Source organism: Geotrypetes seraphini, chromosome 1 (assembly GCF_902459505.1).
Source record: "Geotrypetes seraphini chromosome 1, aGeoSer1.1, whole genome shotgun sequence".
NCBI classification, from domain to species: domain Eukaryota; kingdom Metazoa; phylum Chordata; class Amphibia; order Gymnophiona; family Dermophiidae; genus Geotrypetes; species Geotrypetes seraphini.
Window position 1 is genome coordinate 203,116,995 of NC_047084.1, and position 21,492 is coordinate 203,138,486.

The 21,492-nt window shown below is 42.7% G+C and overlaps 1 protein-coding gene across 10 annotated transcripts in view; it reads left to right on the forward strand.

Moving 5' to 3' along the window:
- Positions 1 to 21,492, forward strand: part of MTUS1 (microtubule associated scaffold protein 1) — a 346,310-nt gene that overhangs the window by 313,512 nt on the left and 11,306 nt on the right. For all 10 annotated transcript variants that reach the window (XM_033944129.1, XM_033944141.1, XM_033944126.1 and 7 more), the window contains 2 exons: positions 10,592 to 10,806; positions 16,271 to 16,376. In XM_033944129.1, coding sequence (XP_033800020.1) covers positions 10,592 to 10,806; positions 16,271 to 16,376 — 321 coding nt within the window. The remainder of the gene's footprint in view (positions 1 to 10,591; positions 10,807 to 16,270; positions 16,377 to 21,492) is intronic.

Sequence of the window (21,492 nt, forward strand, 5' to 3'; positions counted from 1 at the left end):
AAATGTAAAGGTCTTTTTAAGTTCCTTGCATATTAAGGATTTTCTGGATTTGGTTCATTACACATAACAATTCATGCTTTCATTATTTCCAAATTGGATTATTGTAACTCCATCTATGCTGGTCTCCCTACTTTTCAGATTAAACACCTCCAGACACTTTAAACTGTGTGTTGTCTTTCCTTTTCAAAGCATCAGGATATGATCAGGTTTCTCCACTACCTTTCAGGTCTATGTTGACTAACTGTATACTCTAGAATTAAATACAAGATCCTCATACTTATACATAAGGCTATTTATTCCTATACTGCCATGTATTTTTCATCTTCTACTGTTTCATACATTCAGTCCCATGTATCACTCTATAGACTCCACTAGGATAATTCTTCCAGGTATGTGGTCAGCACACACACAGGCTGATTTTGTATAGGACGCATCTGTCTTAAAGAATAATAATAACTTTATTTTTTCCGCCATAATCAGATGCCTTACCCCCACGCCACCCACCCCCACCCCACCCAATTCTCTAACCAGCACTCATATCATCAGTGCCATTTAGAGAATCACACAAAGATAGGTGGCTCAGCCGCTATCGTTGCTGAGGGATCCCTTGCCATCAGCTTATTCAGGAAGTTCAGCCAGAGGGATACCTCTTGCTGGCAGGCCCGCCTCGTACAAAATATCTGGCAATCCCCTTCCCACTGGGATGCACTGGGGAGGGTTCTAAGGCTCTGATTGGCCCAGGTTGCTTAAGGCCTTTCCTATGGGTGGGGCTTTGGGGCCAATAAGAGCCTTAGGCCTCTCCCCTGGCTATGACATCTTTCCAACCCTCACTCCTGCCCTCCCACGTACCGTCTCTTTCTTCAATCTTTCGCTAACTCACTCTTCCAGATTTTGATCCTTCTCTCTCCCTTTTCCAGCATCTTCCTTCTCGATCTCCCATGTCTTTCCTATCCACCAATCCTGATTTCTAACATTTTTCCTTCAATATCCCTATGCCCCTCCATGTGTCCAGAATCTCCTTGTGTGTCTCCCCAGTACATCATCTTACCTCATCTTCCTGGTAATTCCCTAAATGTCTCGTATCTCCTGTCTCTTCTTTCTCTTTGTGATGTATCTATTGCCCCTTCTGCCTACCATACTCTATCCTGCTTTTCCCTTCTAAACCTTCTCCTCCCTGCACCTTCAAAAAGATATAAAAAGGATGGAGTCGGTCCAGAGGAAGGCTACTAAAATGGTATGTGGTCTTCATCATAAGGATTATGGGGACAGACTTAAAGATCTCAATCTGTATACTTTGGAGAAAAAGTGGGAGAGGGGAGATATGATAGAGATGTTTAAATAACTAAGTGACGTAAATGCACATGAGTCGAGTCTCTTTAATTTGAAAGGAAACTCTGCAATGAGAAGGAATAGGATGAAGTTAAGAGGTGATAGGCTCCGAAGTAATCTAAGGAAATACTTTTTTACAGAAAGGGTGGTAGATGAATGGAACAGTCTCCCAGAAGAGGTGGTGGAGACAGACTGTCTGAATTCAAAAGGGCCTGGGTATGAATAGTGCTATGAGACTAAACATAGAAACATAGAAACTGACAGCAGAAAAGGTCATGAAGAAGACTGGAGGACATGAAGGTGTTGGGAGATAGTGGAAAGAAGCAGCAATAGAGAGGCTGAGATGTCGAGGAAAGAGATATGTTTTTGAAGAAAGTGAGCAGGTAGATATGGTAAAGGTTAAGAGGAATAGGGGCTTGGATAAGGAGATAAGACATAAAGGAACTGGAAATAGTGGGAATGAGTAATGGGGAAGCAGGAGGGGCTAGTGTGGCAATGAGATTGAGGAGTTGAGTACAGTGGGTGGAAATGAGTGATTGAAATGGATAGAACGGTGGTTCCCAACCCTGTCCTGGAAGACCACCAGGCCAATCAGGTTTTCAGGCTAGCCCTAATGAATATGCATGAGAGATTTGCATATAGTGGAAGTGACAGGCATGCAAATCTGCTCTATTCATTAGGGCTAGCCTGAAAATCCGATTGGCCTGGTGGTCCTCCAGGACAGGGTTGGGAACCACTGGGATAGAAGAAGGCAGGGAAATAGTGAGACAACATATCTCGGTACAAAATCCAGAGGTGCTCTCAAAATCACCATTTGTTTCTGAGTGCTGTATATACTTGTGTACTAATCAAGAATTTTGACTTAAAAATGTCTTTATAAGAACAAGGTTGTGCAATCTGTGGAGCATAACCATAGCAGCTAATGAAATTGCCTCGCATCACCACCATCAGCAGCATGATACAGCATCTCTCGCTCCACTTCCTACCCATCCACCCACAGTTTATTTCCCCCTTTTTTCTCTTTCTACCCTCTTGCCCCCACCCCCTCCCCTTCCATCTACCTTAAACTTATCTTCCAGAGAGCAGCAACAGTTGAGATACACCTGGACCATCAGCAACCTGTTCTGGGACATTCTTTCTGATCTGTCCTGCCTATGCAGAAACAAATTTGCAAAAGAGGGGGTAAGATAGATCAGAGGAAAGGCTCCAGACCAGGCCGTGAGAAGCCTAGGTTCTGTATATTGTTGTACTGCTGTTGTTGTTCTCCAGAAGACAGGTTTAAGGTAAAATGGGGTGAGGGGGATTGAGAGAAGGAAACGTGGAACTGCTGGAGAGGAGAAGGAGATATTGGGTAACAAGGGGTAGAGAAGCAATGTTGGACCTGGAGGTAGAGAGGAAAAAGGAAAGCTGGAGGGGGGACAGCATTTGTGGCCATTTTTAGTCTCAAAATTGCCCTCAACTTATACATGAGGTAGACTTTTATATGAGTGTTTAGAGTAAATGTCATTTACCATAACGCTGGCCTATTTTCTAACCTAGAAAAACACCCTGGTGATCTTCAGGTTATTCTGCTCAACTATGAGCCTCTAAGATAGCGTAAACTGCTGAAATTGGTATTTACTACATTCAGTACATTCCTACTTTAATTTAATTCGCCAATCGCTTAATTTAATTTTCTAATTGCTTAATCAAAAAATTTGATTTGGTATGCTTTCCCTCTGGTGAAAACCATTTTGCCTTTCTTGAGTCCTGAAACCTGCTGTTTGTAGTTGGGAAATTGTTGCAGAAGGTTATGGGTGTGTATTAAAGCAATAGATTACTTTCCATGTAACAAAGAAATGCACACTGAGATAAATGAATTGAATGAGATGCTTCATATTCAGTCTTCCATAAACACACATACTGTACTCCACTGTCTTTTCTACTTTGAGTCATGGTTTTATGATTGTGCCCATGCTTTCAGAGCTAAGCATGGGAAGCACTTCCTTAGATTAGCTTTGTATCTGCTCTCTTATCAAAAGGATCTAAAATTACAAGGCAGATGGAAGTGATGTAACCTGACATCTGGATAATGGTGAATTTGATTGTTGTAGAATTGTTTTTCAAGTCATTTCTCGGGGATCAGTCTTTTGGTTTATATCTTCATATGTGGGTTGTGAATATTTGCAAGCACTGCCTCAATTGTATGAAAATCTCATGCAAATATTTTCTGTATCCTGAAGTTAGATTAGAAAAAATTGCTTTATGTAATGTCACTGTTATGGAAGCAATAACTTTTCTGTGATTTTTATTTATTTTTTTTTTAAGCTATTACAATAGCATAATTTACTGAATCTTTTAGAACTTATTCCTGGTTTTCATTTAAAATCTCTCATTTTCTATTTGTCTCTTATTACCTTATGGCCTCTTTATGGTGACCCATCAAAAGCGGCGCAGGACATTGGCGCGCCGACAATCCCGCCTTGACATTCGCGTGCAGGACAAATACGTGCTGCCCTATTTCCTTCCCTGTTGCTTTCCCATTTGTGCTCTGAGGGGAGGGGGTTGGGGGGGAAAAATACACTCCCACTCTCATTCTGGGGGAGTGTGGGGGGGACCCCCAATACCCTTACAAGTTCCGGTCTCTTCTTCCGAACTCCAAACTTTCAATTTTCCACTCTTGAGGGGGGGTGTGGTGGGGGGAACAGCCCCCCCCACTACAATGAGGGGGATGCCGACGCACAACATTACCGCAAACACTCCCCCAATCCACTTACAATTTCAGCCACAAATGAAGGAAATAGGGCGGCGCACATTTGTCCTGGGCGCAAATGTCGGGGCAGGATTGTCAGCAAGCCAATGTCTTTTGCGCTACTGACGACATACCCTTTTTATTAATCTGTACTAGCAACTGCCGTGCAGCAAATGCATCAAAGCCCTTCGAGTTTTGGTGCATTTACTGAGCTGGCCTGCACTATTTGGCTTGATAAGAGGCCTTTAGTTCTTTATCTTAAGGGGATAAATCTTTTTTTTTATTATTATTATACTTGCATATATTTAAAACCAGTATATTTTGTCAGAAATAGGGAAGGCACATGAACAATAATTGGGTATTTTTAAAGAATAGCTTATACCAAAGTATTCCTTATTCCAGTGTCTCACAAACTTTTACAAGTCCCAGCACACTAAACGCAGGGTCGCATCTGTAGGGCCTCTAGGCATACGCAGACATTGATGCAATGATATCACACGCATGTGTGGAGGCTCTCCAGATGGGGCCATATGCTTGCTAACCCTTAAATTATTATGCCATTGTGGGGGGGAGGGGGGGTTAGAGGTGCTGGCGAGGAAGAGAGGCACCGGCTGACTTCCTACAGGATCTGCCTTGCGCGGCACACCCAGAATCTCAGTTTGTGATACACTGCCTTATTCATAAGGATGTGAAGTAATGTGGAACATACAAGTAACACATGCTTCCCCCTTTTCCAACTATATTATATCTTAAATATTTAAGGTACTAATCTTCCTAAAATCTTCCTGAGACTGCACAATAACCTGATTTAAGATAGCCAATCCAGGTCACCAGTACCTGGCAAAGACCCAAAGAGTAGCAACATTCCATGCTACCGATCCAGAGCAAGCAGTGGCTTTCCCCGTGTCTTTCTCAATAACAAACTATGGACTTTTCCTCCAGGAAATTGTCCAAACTTGATTTTTTTTGCCTTCCATATTTCAAACATCAAAGCTGTTATAAATGGGGCACATTGATTTTCTTCCCCTCCTGACGTAGTCTCGAGAGACTACAGGAACTCACAGCAGCCATTTCCTCATGGCGATCTGCACGGGGCAGGAAAGTAGGAAGATCGCTCCTGCCCCGAAAGTCCTCTAGACCACCAGGTAAGGCCGGGAAGTCGACAGGGAGGAAAAAAATATGGGTTATTTTAAAATTAAGACTGCTTTTTTTATTTTCCCCCTCCCCAGAAAAAATTGCGATTATATGAAACCGCAAATGGAGAAACCACGAATGGGGAGGGGGAAGTGTAAACCGTTTTGAGCTCCCTTGGGAAAGCAGTATAGAATATTGAATAAATAAACTGATAAAATATTTTGACACCTACCAAACAGGACTTCAGAGATCTGGGTTTTCTTTCCCACTACAAAGACATTTAAAACTGCTCTGCCACCTTGTCTCCTGCCTACCAACCCCTCCCTATCCCTGAAATGCTTTCATGTTTTCCTGATTTGCTTTTTTTCTGACCTAAAGAAAAAGGGTTACCTTTGAAAGCTCATCACAAAATGCATCGAGTTAGTTCAATAAAAAGATATTACCTTTGGGGGGCAGGGGTTGTATGTTTTATTTCTTTATATTACCTTAGAAAGTGGACTAACATGGCCACCACACCATTTCACTCATAATGCCTGCTAAAATATTTAATTACAATTAACATGGTAGGCAGAAGGCTGTAACTTCTTGTTTCGGGGTCAGGCATAGTCAGCCTTAGGCTACCCCTCATCCCTCCCCCCTAAAACATTTTGTCTCACCTTGCTCCACAGAGCTGCCTCAATAGCATTGCATGACCAGCCCAGTGTGGGGTCGGAATTTCAAGGGTCTTATGTTCCTGGATTGTCTTTAAAATTTCCTTCAGTAATACAAGTTAGGAGTAGACTACATAGATAACATTGAACATTGCATTGCCAACCAGGATATCACCTCTGTTGGACAATACTTCAGAAAACCAGGACATTTTAAGGAAAATTTAAATAAAAGGAAATTTTAAGACAATCCAGGAACGTAAGACCTTTGAAATCAAAATGATAAAATATTTTGACACTCACTAGACAGGACTTAGAAAAACCAAGATCTTTATCACATTACAAACAACAAAATCATACTGATCTTCTCATTGCCTTATCCATCCGTCCATATCTCTGTCCCTCATCCTCCGAGCTCTCCCTGTTTTCTCACTTTACCCACACCTCTTTATGTGAAACTGCCGTTGAAATGCTTTTATGTTTCACTGAAATTTCTAAAGTGTGGGTGGAGAAACAGCTGAGATTATTTAACTGGACCTTTCAAGTACTGCACATCTACAACAATCACAGAAAAGGATTGGTCAGATATATGAGAGAGTCAATCCAGCTCCCCTCTCCCACACTGAAGATCCACAGCTGACAGCTCTGTGGGGGCAAAGATGCTGTAGGTGATTGCTTCCTGAAACAACTTGTCAAGGAAAATACTAGAGGAAATGCAATACTGGACTTAATTCTAAACGGACTACGAGGACCGGCACAAGGTATAGAAGTAGAAGGAATTCTGGGAAACAGCGATCACATGATCCGCTTCGACCTGGATACAGGGGCAAAATATCGGAGCAGAACAACGGCCACGGCATTGAACTTTTGAAAAGGGAATTACGAAGGGATGAGACTCATGGTGGGAAGAGGATAAGTGCTGTAAAAACGCTAGAACAAGCTTGGTCCCTTTTTAAGGGCACAGTCACCGAGGCGCAAGATCTTCATATACCACGTATCAACAAAGGATCCAAGAGGAAAAAGAACTGACGTGGCTCACTATAGAGGTGAAGGAAACGATCAGAGACAAGAAAACTTTGTTTAAGGAATGGAAAAGGTCAAAAATGGATGAAAACTGGAATAAGCACAAACATCAACGCAGCTGCCATAAGGCGGTAAAAGGAGCCAAAAGAGACTACGAGGAAAAATAGCCAAGGAAGTGAAAAACTTCAAGCCGTTCTTTCGATACATTAAGGGGAAATGACCCGCGAAGGAAGCAGTGGGGCCGTTGGATGACCATGGAATAAAGGGAGTACTAAAGGAAGATAAAGAAATCGCTGAAAAACTGAACACATTTTTTGCATCTGTATTTACCGAAGAGGATATACGCAACATACCGGAACCCATCAAGCTCTATGCTGGAAACGAAGATGGGAATCTGACAGGGCTGACGGTCAATCTAGAAGAGGTATACAGACAGATTGATAGGCTAAAGAGCGATAAATCCCCGGGACTGGATGGCATCCATCCATGGGTCATCATGGAACTGAAAGGGACTATAGCTGAATTATTTCAACTAATAGCCAACCTGTCAATCAAATCGGGGAAGATTCCAGAAGACTAGAAGGCGGCAAATGTTAATGCCGATCTTCAAAAAGGGTTTGAGGGGAGATCCGGGAAACTACAGACCGGCGAGTCTGACCTCGGTACCGGGAAAGATTGTAGAGGCACTGATAAAGGACCGCATCATTGATCACCTTGACGGATACGGTCTGATGAGGACCAGCCAGCAAGGCTTCAGCAAAGGCAGATCTTGTCTGACAAACTTGCTGCACTTCTTCAAGGGGGTAAACAGGCGGATATACAAGGGCGATCAGTCGACATTGTTTATCTGGATTTTCAGAAGGCGTTCGACAAGGTTCCATATGAACGACTACTTTGGAAGATTGCGAGTCATGGAATCGAGGTTGAAATACGTGGATCAAAAACTGGCTGGAACATAGGACACAGAGAGTGGGGATAAATGGACAATACTCCAACTGGAAGAGCGTCACCAGTGGGGTGCCGCAGGGCTCGGTGCTTTGACCCGTGCTCTTCAACATCTTTAAATGATCTGAAAATTGGTACGATGAGCGAGGTGATTAAATTTGCGGACGATACTAAGCTATTCAAAGTAGTGAAGATGCAGGAGGATTGCGAAGATCTGCAACGTGACATAAACATGCTTGAGAAATGGGCTGCGACATGGCAAATGAGGTTCAGCGTGGATAAGTGTAAGGTGATGCATGTCGGTAACAAAAATCTCATGCACGAATACAGGATGTCCGGGGCTGTACTTGAAGAGACCTCCCAGGAAAGAGACTTGGGAGTTCTGATCGACATGTCGATGAAGCTGTCTATGCAATGTGCGGTGGTGGCAGTGAAAAGGACGAACTGAATGCTAGGAATAATTAAAAAGGGGATCACGAATAGATCGGAGAGGGTTATGCCGTTGTACCGGGCCATGGTGTACCCTCACCTGGAATACTGTGTCCAGCACTGGTCACCGTACATTAAAAAGGACATGGTACTACTCGAAAGGGTCCAGAGAAGAGCGACTAAAATGATTAAGGTGCTGGAGGAGTTGCCGTACAGTGAGAGATTGAAGAAACTGGGTCTCTTCTCTCTTGAAAAGAGGAGACTGAGAGGGGACTTGATTGAAACGTTCAAAATACTGAAGGGAATAGACTTAGTAGATAAAGACAGACTGTTCACCCTTTCCAAGGTAGGGAGAACGAGAGGGCATTCTCTAAAGTTGAAAGGGGATAGATTCCGTACAAACATAAGGAAATTCTTCTTCATCTAGAGAATGGTGGAAAACTGGAACGCTCTTCCAGAATCTGTTATAGGGGAAAACACACTTCAGGGTTTCAAAACAAAGTTGGACAAGTTCCTGCTAAACTGGAATGTACGCAGGTGAGGCTGGACTCATTTAGAGCACTCTCTTATTATATCCAAACTAGATTACTGTAATGCACTATACAAAGGTACATGCCAAAAAGATATTTGCCGTTTACAACTGATACAAAATACAGCCATTACAATTACTAACAAAAATAAATTTGAGCATGTTACTCCTCTGCTGAAAAGTGCACATTGGCTACCAATATCACATCAAATTATATATAAAATAGTTTTTCTTTCTTTCAAGACACAAAATACTAATGAACCGGCCTTTATTCACAAACTCCTTATTCCACATGAACCCTCAAGAGTCTTAAGATCTTCATCACAACATCTCCTTTACACACCATCCCTGAAAATCATCAACATGCGTCGGGACACCTCATTTTGAATTACGGCCCCCACAGCATGGATTCTCTACCACTTCATATCAGGTCGGAAAAAAAATCTAGATAAGTTCAAGGGAAATTTAAAGTGCTATCTCGTCCGTGATGCATATAACTGTTGAAAAGACTTGGAATCAGCCAAGGTCATTTAATAATCTGCACTCCCTTGTTTCCCTATTGTGGTTTACCCTTCTTGTTCTCGTTACTTTTAAATTGTAGTTCTCCCCACTTTCCTATTGTTTCATGTGTGTGATGTATTGTTTAGTCGGTACTTATTAGTTCATTGTTTTCCCCTTTTTATTCAAATTGTAAAACGCTTAGAAAACCTGATTAGCGTTTTATCAAAATTTTTATAAACTTCAAACTTGAAACTTGATGAATCACAAATTGTTATTCATGCATTTTAGGAGTCCTAACCTGCACCATTGACGTTCTAGTACTGCAGTTTAGTGACTTCTGTAGCACACTGGTTACCTCTCACCCATAGGATTTTCAAATTACTTTTTCTTACCTTCAGAGTAAAAACAGATCACTCTCCAGCCTTCATGGATAGACTGTTAGTTCCGTACATCACTTCTAGAGTTCTTCATTCGTCACAACAAAATCATCTTGCAATTCCTTCCATCTGTCAGATTGTTTTGTGAGTTGGGTTGTAGACTATCTTCTCAGTAATAGCACCCACATTATGCAACTCCCTCCCTTCGAATATACCACAAGAAAATAACACTGCTAAATTTAAAGCAAATTTTGTATTCTACCAAGGCATCATTTTAATAATGATTTTGTTATAATATATTTTCATACAATTATCAGAGGCTACGACAGACCATGGAAATGACCATGATTAGCCATTGTGGGCATTGATAGATGCAATACTTAGTTAAAATTGGTGTAACGATGATCGTGACATGCATGGTGAGCTTTATGCATATGGGCCTCTGTCCCTTTTGAATAACAGAGCAGCAAGGGAAGTGTTGAATGACTCTGGACTTAGTCTCTATATGTGCACGCTTCAGTAACTGTGTTTGCTGCAGGTTTATACCCTTTTATTCTACACATGTAATAAAGCATAGTGTGTGAGTTTTGCACACATATCTTTACATGTTCCTAAAGCTTGTTTGATTAAGCTTATGAAAGGTGCCATAGTTTGCCAAGAAGCCAGTTCTCTCAGTAGTTAAACAGAAAAAAGTACCTGCATATAGTATATGTACCACTTTGTACCCACAGAAAATTGATATATCAAATCAGTACAGTTCTGTACTACGTATGTATAAAATTGGTAAACTTTGAACTCTAGATTTTCAATTCTGTAAATATGCCTGTGTTGTATGTGTTGATGTGTCGGTGTACTTGTGTTTCATGTGGCACTTGTTTCATTAGGTGCAAATAATGGGAATGATGTAAAATTGTTCTAGTTTAATTTTAACTTTCCTGTCTTACAGTAATTAGTACAACTGCATGCGATAACCTCGAGAAGGAAAGGAATGATTTACAAAATGCGTATGAAGGAGTTATTCAAAAACTGAAAGACCACCACCAAAGTGAATTGGAAGAACTAGAGGAAAAACTTAAACAGTTCTATAGTGAAGAGTGTGAAAAGCTGCAGTGTGTGTTTATTGAAGAAGCAGAAAAATATAAAACACAACTTCAGATTAAGGTTTGTAGCTTTTTATTAAGAAGAGTGGTTCAGTATGTCAAACTGCTTAATTATGTTAAATTCCCCAGCAACGTTCTACTGTTTGTGGTTATTGTATAATTTAATTTTAATTTTTAATATATTTATATACCACCACTCTAACATTCGAGATGATGTACCCTAATTACATCCATAATTAAAATCAAAAATGAAATGACAAATGCAGACAGCACTAGAAAAACATAGCCTACTCCATACGTATTATACCTAGAACTGATCATCCCATAGCATCTACATGTTAAACACTGTCCGTCCTTGCTTATTGGACTAAGAAGAACAAATAAATTAGTAGCATGGAAAATCTTATTAAAGATATTTGGAAAAAGAATATCAAGGAAATCCAAATAACATAGAGGTTTTACGGCAGTTGCAAAAGGAAACTTATTCTCATAACCTTAACCTTGCCCTTGCTAGAGATGCTAGTAACCATGTCTTTATGCATTATGCAGTTTATTATACAAATAATAATAGGTGTGGTCAACAACTTGCACAATATTTAAAAGCTAAAAGAACTACTATGTATGTTCATGCCATACAAAATGAACATGGAAATCTACTCAAGACAGACTCTGACATCTTAAAGTGTTTTCGAGAATTTTACCAATTGTTATACACTTCAGAATTAAAGGATACTGCAGTACCTTCTACCTTTCTGAATAATCTGGAGCATCCTACATTATCAAATGTTGACTGTGAAATACTAGCCAAAGATATAGATGGTAAAGAAATTTTTGAGGCAATGGAGGGTATGGCCTTAGATAAATCACCTGGTCCAGATGGCATAACATTAGAATTTTTTTTTTATTTGTATCATTTGTATATATACATCTCAAAGAAATTTATATATATATATATATATATAATGAGATTTTGCCACAATTTTTAAGAAATATGAGTACAATTCCAAATATAAACAATGCACTGGCTCTTAACAGTCCTCATTAGGGAGAAACAATTCACATATCAGAGAGAGTGACTCACTTTGAAAATAAACAAAGAAGAAAGAAAAATATATACATAGGATATTGTAGTGTTACTTCTTCCATTAATTCATGGACCTTTAAACTAGAGTCAATCACTTATGGTGTTCAACAGAAGGGACAGACATTACCACTCCTTTTTCTTCAAGAAAATATCTCAATTGGGAGGGTTCATAGAAGATATAAGATGTTTGATCCAAAAAGATCATACATTTACATGGATAGCTTAATTGAAATTTGGCTCCCAGAGCAATTACCGTATTTTCACGCATATAACGCGCGCGTTATACGCGTTTTTACCTACCGCGCATACCCCTCGCGCGTTATATGCGTGAGCGCGGTATACAAAAGTTTTAAAACATAGTTCCCACCCCGCCCGACGCCCGATTCACCCCCCCAGCAGGACCGCTCGCACCCCCACCCCGAACGACCGCTCACACGCGCTCCCACCCGCACCCGCATCCACGATCGGAGCAAGAGGGAGCCCAAGCCCTCTTGCCCGGCCGACTCCCCGACGTCCGATACATCCCCCCCCCCGGCAGGACCACTCGCACCCCCACCCCGAAGGACCGCCGACTTCCCGACAATATCGGGCCAGAAGGGAGCCCAAACCCTCCTGGCCAGACCGCTCGCACCCCCACCCCGAACGACCGCTCGCACGCGCTCCCACTCGCACCCGCATCCACGATCGGAGCAAGAGGGAGCCCAAGCCCTCTTGCCCGGCCGACTCCCCGACGTCCGATACATACCCCCCCCCCGGCAGGACCACTCGCACCCCCACCCCGAAGGACCGCCGACTTCCCGACAATATCGGGCCAGAAGGGAGCCCAAACCCTCCTGGCCACGGTGACCCCCTAACCCCACCCTGCACTACATTACGGGCAGGAGGGATCCCAGGCCCTCCTGCCCTCGACGCAAACCCCCCTCCCTCCAACGACCGCCCCCCCCCAAGAACTTCCGACCGCCCCCCCCAGCCGACCCGCGACCCCCCTGGTGACCCCCACGACCCCCCCACCCCCCTTCCCCGTACCTTTGGTAGTTGGGCCAGAAGGGAGCCCAAACCCTCCTGGCCACGGCGACCCCCTAACCCCACCCCGCACTACATTACGGGCAGGAGGGATCCCAGGCCCTCCTGCCCTCAACGCAAACCCCCCTCCCCCCCAACGACCGCCCCCCCCCCAAGAACCTCCGACCACCCCCCAGCCGACCCGCGATCCCCCTGGCGACCCCCACGACCCCCCACCCCCCTTCCCCGTACCTTTGGTAGTTGGCCGGACAGACGGGAGCCAAACCCGCCTGTCCGGCAGGCAGCCAACGAAGGAATGAGGCCGGATTGGCCCATCCATCCTAAAGCTCCGCCTACTGGTGGGGCCTAAGGCGCGTGGGCCAATCAGAATAGGCCCTGGAGCCTTAGGTCCCACCTGGGGGCGCGGCCTGAGGCACATGGGCCCAACCCGACCATGTGCCTCAGGCCGCGCCCCCAGGTGGGACCTAAGGCTCCAGGGCCTATTCTGATTGGCCCACGCGCCTTAGGCCCCACCAGTAGGCGGAGCTTTAGGATGGATGGGCCAATCCGGCCTCATTCCTTCGTTGGCTGCCTGCCGGACAGGCGGGTTTGGCTCCCGTCTGTCCGGCCAACTACCAAAGGTAAGGGGAAGGGGGGTGGGGGGGTCGTGGGGGTCGCCAGGGGGGTCGCGGGTCGGCTGGGGGGGCGGTCGGAGGGTCTTGGGGGGGGGCTGTCATTGGGGGGGAGGGGGGTTTGCGTCGAGGGCAGGAGGGCCTGGGATCCCTCCTGCCCGTAATGTAGTGCGGGGTGGGGTTAGGGGGTCGCCGTGGCCAGGAGGGTTTGGGCTCCCTTCTGGCCCAACTACCAAAGGTACGGGGAAGGGGGGTGGGGGGGTCGTGGGGGTCGCCAGGGGGGTCGCGGGTCGGCTGGGGGGCGGTCGGAGGTTCTTGGGGGGGGGGCGGTCGTTGGGGGGAGGGGGGTTTGCGTCGAGGGCAGGAGGGCCTGGGATCCCTCCTGCCCGTAATGTAGTGCGGGGTGGGGTTAGGGGGTCGCCGTGGCCAGGAGGATTTGGGCTCCCTCCTGGCCCGATATTGTTGGGGAGTCGGCGGTTCTTCGGGGGGGAGGGATGTATCGGACGTCGGGGGGGGGCATCAGGCTTTCAGGATGGGGACAGACCTTCAAGGGGGGACAGTGCACGGAAGTCAGGGGGGGTGAACGGAGAGTCGGGACAGCGCACGGAAAGTCAGGGCGGGCGAAAGGAGCGTCGGGCAGCATGCGCGGTATACCCGTGAGCGCGGTATACCAAAGTTTTTGTACATATTATCGTGATTTCTGCGCGCTATACCCGTGTGCGCGTTTTATACGGGTGCGCGTTATTTGCGTGAAAATACGGTACATACTGTCTCATTTCTAGAAACCGTTTCCTCCTGGTTTGTGTTATTTTCAAGACGTCTGGAAACATAGATATATTACTAGCCAAAAAAAAATCACCTCTTACAGCCTAAAAAAAAGCCTAAGAAGTGATTCTTTATCCTGATGGAAAACAAAAGTGATCAGGAGTGTCAACCGACTTATAACCTCGTCCCCAGAGGTTTCCAGAATTCCTGTTATATTTAATAGGCTTGAGGGATTAGGTTGAGCCATAGGGGCAGAGGCTACTTTTTTCTTTGAAATTAGTAAGAAATATATTTTTTGAAGAGGAGGAAGTCCATCTTCCGGGTACTGAAATACTTATTTCAAAAATCTATAGAATAATTCTTTAGGTGACATTGTCAGTAATTTAGGAAAGTTCAGGATCCTAAGAGTCAATGCTTTTATATAATTATCAAAGTTCTCAGCTTTCCTCACCAACAATAGTCTATCTTGCATTAAAGAGAATTGAAACCCTTGGACCTTTTGGTCTAGGTGTAAAACTTTTTTCCCTTGGACTTTCAAATCTTCCTCAATTTTGTCCAGTCTTTTTGTATGGGCATGAAGCAGGGGAAAGGTTTAACATTAGAATTTTATAGGGCTTTCAGAGAATTGCTAATTCCTCACATGTTAGATTATTATTCATACTTATTTTGCTCCGGGTTAATTACAGGTACATTTACAGAAGCTACTATTATAGTAACACCAAAACCTGGAAAGGATTCTTTTCAAGCCCAGAATTATAGACCCATTTCTCTTATTAATGTGGACGCTAAAATACTCTATATGCCAAGGTGTTAGGCAAAATCTTCTGCAATCTATTTGCTATTTTGATTCATTCAGATCAAAATGGTTTTTTGTCTGAGCAACTTTCCTGTAATAATTATTTATATGCAAGTGGGAATACCACACAATATTTGTTAGCAATAAGTCTTGATGCAGAAAAAGCTTTTGATGGGATTGAATGGGCATTTATGTTTGAGGTGTTGAGGTGGTTTGGCTTTCCTGAAAAAAATTGATCAGATGATTAAAATCTTATATACTGCACCAGTCACGAGGATATGTATAAATAATGTGTCAGACCCATTTTATCCAGGTTGTGGTATGAGACACTTTAGAACCTTTGTTGATTGTGATTCGTAGTAACCCTAATATTAGCGGTATGTCATGTGGTTTGACTTAAGTAAAGCTCTCAGCATATGCTGATGATGTACTGCTGTATAATACGATAATCCAAAACAACAGACTTGTATGATACATTATCTTTCAAGCCATATCTCACTTTTCTAATTGACTTTGCTTATTCGACTATGCTCTCAGATGTCTAAACTGTACAATCACTGATATTGCTGCAATTGAGATATCGGCACTCAAACTATAAAAAGATAAGTGCCGGTCTTAGTTATTTATTGTTATATATTTAGCACTTTATATGAGTAGTACAACACATTAGCACTTTTGAACTCACAAAGACTACGCTCGATGAAAGATACCTTTATCCTGCTAATACTGTAGAATAAATTATTCACCTGATTCGTTGCAACATATTTTAGACTATAGGCGGTTTTTTCTGTGTTTCTGGATATAAAGTAAATAATACAAAAACTGAGATCATGCCTTTGAATTGTCCAGATGTTGGCAGTCTGCAGAGCTGATGTGACATCCGGGGACTAATCTTAATATTTCTTCATTGTTTCTTAATAGTTTTTATTTGTATTGTATTATTTTCTTATATTAGTTTATCCGTATTATTTTTGAAAAAAAATTTCCATAAAATATTTCAGTCCATCCAAAAACATCTCCCACCATCTTTATTCTCAAGATTGATAGGCCTTCTGAAACATCAGTAAATTAACTTTACTGTCAAAGTCCCATTGCCTTACAGCTGTAAAGTGTTTTAAATGCAAGTGACAAATGGACCCTTTCAATTTATAAATGCTTCCATTAAACAAATGATTTGGAATTGGAATGATTGGTTCTGTCGCTTCAAAGCAATAATTTCTATTTCTATTTTGATACTGATTTCAAGGTTGATGAGCTGAATACTACGCATGAGAATTTAAGACTAGATCTTGAAACCAGCCATTCAGAGAAAATAGAAGAGATGAAGACAGCATACGAAGAGTCTTTCTCTGGTAACATAAAAGCCTTTTGCTTTTGGTAGAATACGAAATAATTTAATTAAGACTGCAATGTGGATTTAATGTGTACCATATTTTTGATTGCTATGTTAGAAGATTTTATTTCTCTTCTATTTTAATTGAGGTCATTTTATCTAATGGAATAATTTCTATTTCAATTCTTTAATAACACATTAAACTCTCCCACCCACCCACCCCTTTTACAAAACTGCGCAAGAGGATTTTTAGTGCCAGCCGGGATGCTGAATGCTCTATACTACTCCGATGCTCATGCGTGGTTTTGAAAAAGGGGGAATAAATGCGATAGTGTTTCTTTACTTTTTGGGAAAACACATGGTGTCATGTCAAGATATCTGGAAAGCATTGGAAACTGATCATTTTACTTTTGCTAGCCTTGGATTAAAAGATACTGTTCTTATGTTCAGGGAGCATGTCCTAAAGTAGTTTGTAGTTTGGATTGCATACTCGTAGAATTTCTGCAAAAGAAACCACTGTCCTGTTAATTAAAACATGGAGAAATATAGCAATATACTGTATTATAATTGTGATCCAGTACTAAAATGACACATTTTCTTGTATTCAACGTTCACAATTTTGGCATTCGCCCGCATTCGCATTCACTCCCAAAACCCCTGTTCTCCTAAATTCTCAAAGTTGCAAAACCTCACTGCATCTTTATTAGTATTACAACAATTCATTCAAAAACAAATTCAAATATACAACAATGAAAAAAAAAATCTTCACCCATTTTCCAATCCAGTCAGACAGTATCGCACTAGCTATTAAATAATTCTCTACTCCACATGCCCCCAGTGGAGTGCTCAACTAATTCCCAAAATGCTCATGGCAGTGTTGCTCTCAAATGCCCAACATGTCCTTATATACCAACTTCTGTTCTTAACCTGTTCCCTTTTTCAAATCCTGCAAGCTGCAACATCCACACCTACCCCCTTCCCCCAATGGCATAAAAACCTCTCCCAGCTTCCCAGGTGGGAGGGTGGGACAATTCTCCATCAACAACTCTACCCCACCCATCTTTCCACCCTAAAATCAAGCCTTCCAAACCTTTCCTCCCTGTACCCACTTCTAGCTCCACTTCCCCCTCCATATCCTCCAATAAAGGCCCTACTCCCCTGGTACCAACCCTATCCTCTCATAACTCTTCCTTTCCAAAACTCTTGCCTATACTTCACCCTTTTTCTTTCTGCTCTTGAGTGCTTAGCCAAAGTTAATGCACCCATGTCTGAGCCCAAATACATTAACTCACATTTGCATTCACTCCCCCCAAACCCCTGTTACCCCCACACCCACACACAAATACATTTTTTTTATCCTGAATCCTCATAAAGTGGCAAAATCTTGACTGCAGCTTTATTAGTATTATAACAATTGTCAAATGTGAATTGCAACTCTTTCAAAAACAAATTCAATTAAAAAAATGCAACAATGAAAAACATCTTCACCTATTTTCTAATCCAGCTAGATGGTATCAAAATAACTTTTGAATAACTCCCGGGCCAAACTAATTCCCATAAAATGCTCAAGGCAGTATCGCACTCAAGTACCCAACATATCCTTATATACCAATTCCTTTTCTTAACTAACCTCTTTCCCTTTTCAATTCCTGTCACAAATGATGACAGTCAAAGCTTGTCATCACTCCACCACCACTGCAGGAACTGTGGCCTCCCTGTCACCATAACAGTCTTGCAATAAATCTTGCAAGGAACTCAGAAAAATATCTAATCTAGTATCTGATAAATGGACTCCAGCTGACCGGTGAAGACCTGGACTGTCAGAAGTCAAGAGGTCATGACAGAGCATTAGCCTCGTGCCCCCCCCCCCCCTCAAACTGTTTAGAACCAGCCATCCTTTGTCAATAATATGACAAAAATTATAAAAATAAAAATATTTTTAAAGGTTGAAAATGACTAAAAAAGAGCCTGGGTATGAGGAGCTTCAAGTCTACCTGACCATTCTATAGCGCTCCCAAGCCACGCCGCTTCCCTTAATATATTGATACATTCCTTGGTCATCTCAAAACTAGACTACTGCAATTCCCTATACAGTAACTTGCCCCAAAAAGAAATACGACATTTACAAATCATTCAAAACACAGCAATAAAAATCATTACTAAATCAAAAAAGTTCGACCACGTTACACCCCTCTTAAAAAATGCCCATTGGCTGCCGATTCCACATAGGATAACTTTTAAATTAGCGCTTCTGACATTTAAAATCCAGCATTCAAAACAACCTATTTTTCTTGACAGACTGCTGTTGCCTTATGCTCCATCAAGAACACTTAGATCGGCAGAACAAAATCTTTTAACAATCCCATCTTTGAAAATCATAAATACAAGAATGGAGGTTTTCTCTATAAGAGCCCTACAAATTTGGAATCGTCTTCCATATTTTTTAAGAGAAGAAAAACAATTACTGTAGATAAATTTAAAAGTATTCTTACAAGTTTTCTATTTAATGATGCCTTTCAGAATTAATTTCTGAAATGGTTGAACTCTTAAAATTGATATTATCCATTAACAGTGATACTCAGACTCTTCACAATACCAGAAACTAGCCTTATAAGGTTAAAACTCCTCCCTCCTTTAATGTGTTTGCCTTGAATGTTTCTTTGCTTTTAAAAATTGTAGTTCTCTCCCTTTTTCCTTGTGTCTCTTGTAAGTTAGTATTAACATCAGTATTGTCTATATGTCCTCTTTTTTGTATCATTTTTTTAAAATGTAAATCGCTTAGAAATTATATAAGCGTTTTATCAAATTCTTAATAAAACTTGGAAACTTAGAATCTTTTAGTAGCCTTCCTCTGGACAGACTCCATCCTGATTATATCTTTTTGATGGTTCGGTCTTCAGAATTGCACACTATTCTAAATGAGTTCTCACCAGAGTTGTATACAGTATAGCGGCATCAATACCTCCTTTTTCCTACTGGCCATACCTCTCCCTATGTACTCTAACATCCTTCTAGCTTTCACCATCACCTTTTCAACCAGTTTGGCTACCTTAAGATCATCGCATGCTGTAAATAATTTTTTTTTTCTGCTCTATTTTGTTGATTCATAAGCACATAAGCACATAAGCATGGCCTCTGCCGAGTCAGACCATAGGTCCATCACGCCCAGCAGTCCGCTCCCGCGGCGGCCCCCCAGGTCAATGACCTGTAGTGATCTATTACTCAAGAGCATTTTGTCTTGTATAGTAACCCTCTAATTGTACCCCTGGATTCCCTTACCCCTCAGGAATTCGTCCAATCCCTTTTTGAAACCTAAAACCGTACTCTGCTCAACCACCCCCTCTGGAAGCGCATTCCAGGTGTCCACCACCCTCTGGGTAAAGAAGAACTTCCTAGCATTTGTTCTAAAACTATCTCCCTTCAATTTTTTTGAGTGTCCTCTAGTTCTTGTTGCTCCCGCCAGTCTGAAAAATCTGTCTCTCTCTACCTTCACTATACCCTTCATGATCTTATAAGTTTCTATCATATCCCCTCTAAGTCTCCTCTTTTCTAGGGAAAAGAGCCCCAACTTCTCCAGCCTCTCAGCATACGAGAGGTTTTCCATGCCCTTTATCATTTTTGTCGCTCTTCTCTGGACCCTCTCGAGTATCGCCATATCTTTCTTTAGGTATTTTGAAAGTCTCGATCATATCCCCTCGCAGTCTCCTTTTCTCAAGGGAGAACAATCCCAGTCTCTTAAGTCATTCCTCGTATTCCAAGTTCTCCATACCTTTTATTAGCTTCGTTGCTCGTCTCTGCACCCTCTCCAGCAGTTTTATATCCTTCTTTAGGTTGGGAGACCAATGTTGGACACAGTATTCCAGGTCTGACCATTGCCCTATAAAGCGGCATTATAACTTTCTCCGATCTACTCGTGATTCCTTTCTTTATCATGCCTAACATTCTATTTGCTTTCTTTGCCACTGCCGCGCATTGTACCGATGGTTTCAGGGTCCTATCTATCAGTACACCCAGGTCCTTTTCTTGTTCGCTCTTACCTAGAGTTGCACCTGACATTCTATACTCGTGTTCCTTGTTCTTTCTGCCTAAATGCATTACTTTGCACTTTTCCACGTTAAACTTTATCTGCCATTTCTCCGCCCATTGTACCTCTTTAACGTTCCTGGTACAAGCAGCTACCCCAACCTGTTGCTCGTGCCAGCGTCAGCTCTTCCTCTGTCACTTACTGGACCTGCACCTAGGAAGTGACATCAGAGGAAGAGCTGATGCTGGCAGCAGGTTGGGGTTGCTGCTCATGCCAGGAATGTTAAGGTGGCATGGGAAAGGGGTGCGCATACAGGGCAGGGGGGTGGGGAAGGAACGGATGAGGGTTGGGGTGGAGAAGAGGGTGGCGGAGGAGCACCACCGCCCTGGGCACCTCTCACTCTCGCTATGCCACTGCCTTGCAGCAGCCCTCATTATAGTTGAATAAGTGATACTTTGTACTTGATAAACTGACAAATACTTTGATTAATTTTTCTGTAGTGAGAATTGGTTTATATGCATGGAGTTTGTTTTGTTTGTGTAGCACCTTTCTTAGATTTAGTCCAGAGCAATTCGCTAAACTACCATATTTTTCGCACTATAAGACGCATCTGACCATAAGATTTAGAGGAGGAAAACAAGAAAAAAAAATATTCTGAACCAATTTGTATACTAATATATACCCGGCACCTTTAAATTCCATCCCAGCCCCCCGCCCCCGGCGGTACCTTTAAATTATGGTCGTTGGATGGCTGCCTACTGATTACCGGTATGTCAGGCCAGCAGCACACTAATGCCTGGGCCCACGACACTTCCTGATTGTGGTGGTTGCTGGACGGTTGCCTACTGATTACTGGTATGTTGGATCAGCAACACACAAACGCTCTATTGTCTGGGCACACGCCACTTCCTGAATGGCTGACGTCAGTTCTTGTGGGACTGACAACAGCCATTCAGGAAGTGGCATTAGAATGCATGTGCACCACTGGCCCTGACATACCAGTAATCAACAGGCAGCCGTCCAGCGACCACCACAATCGGGAAGTGTTGTGGGCCCAGGCATTAACGCGCTTTTGCGCCGCTGGCCCCAACATAATCAGCAGGCAGCCGTC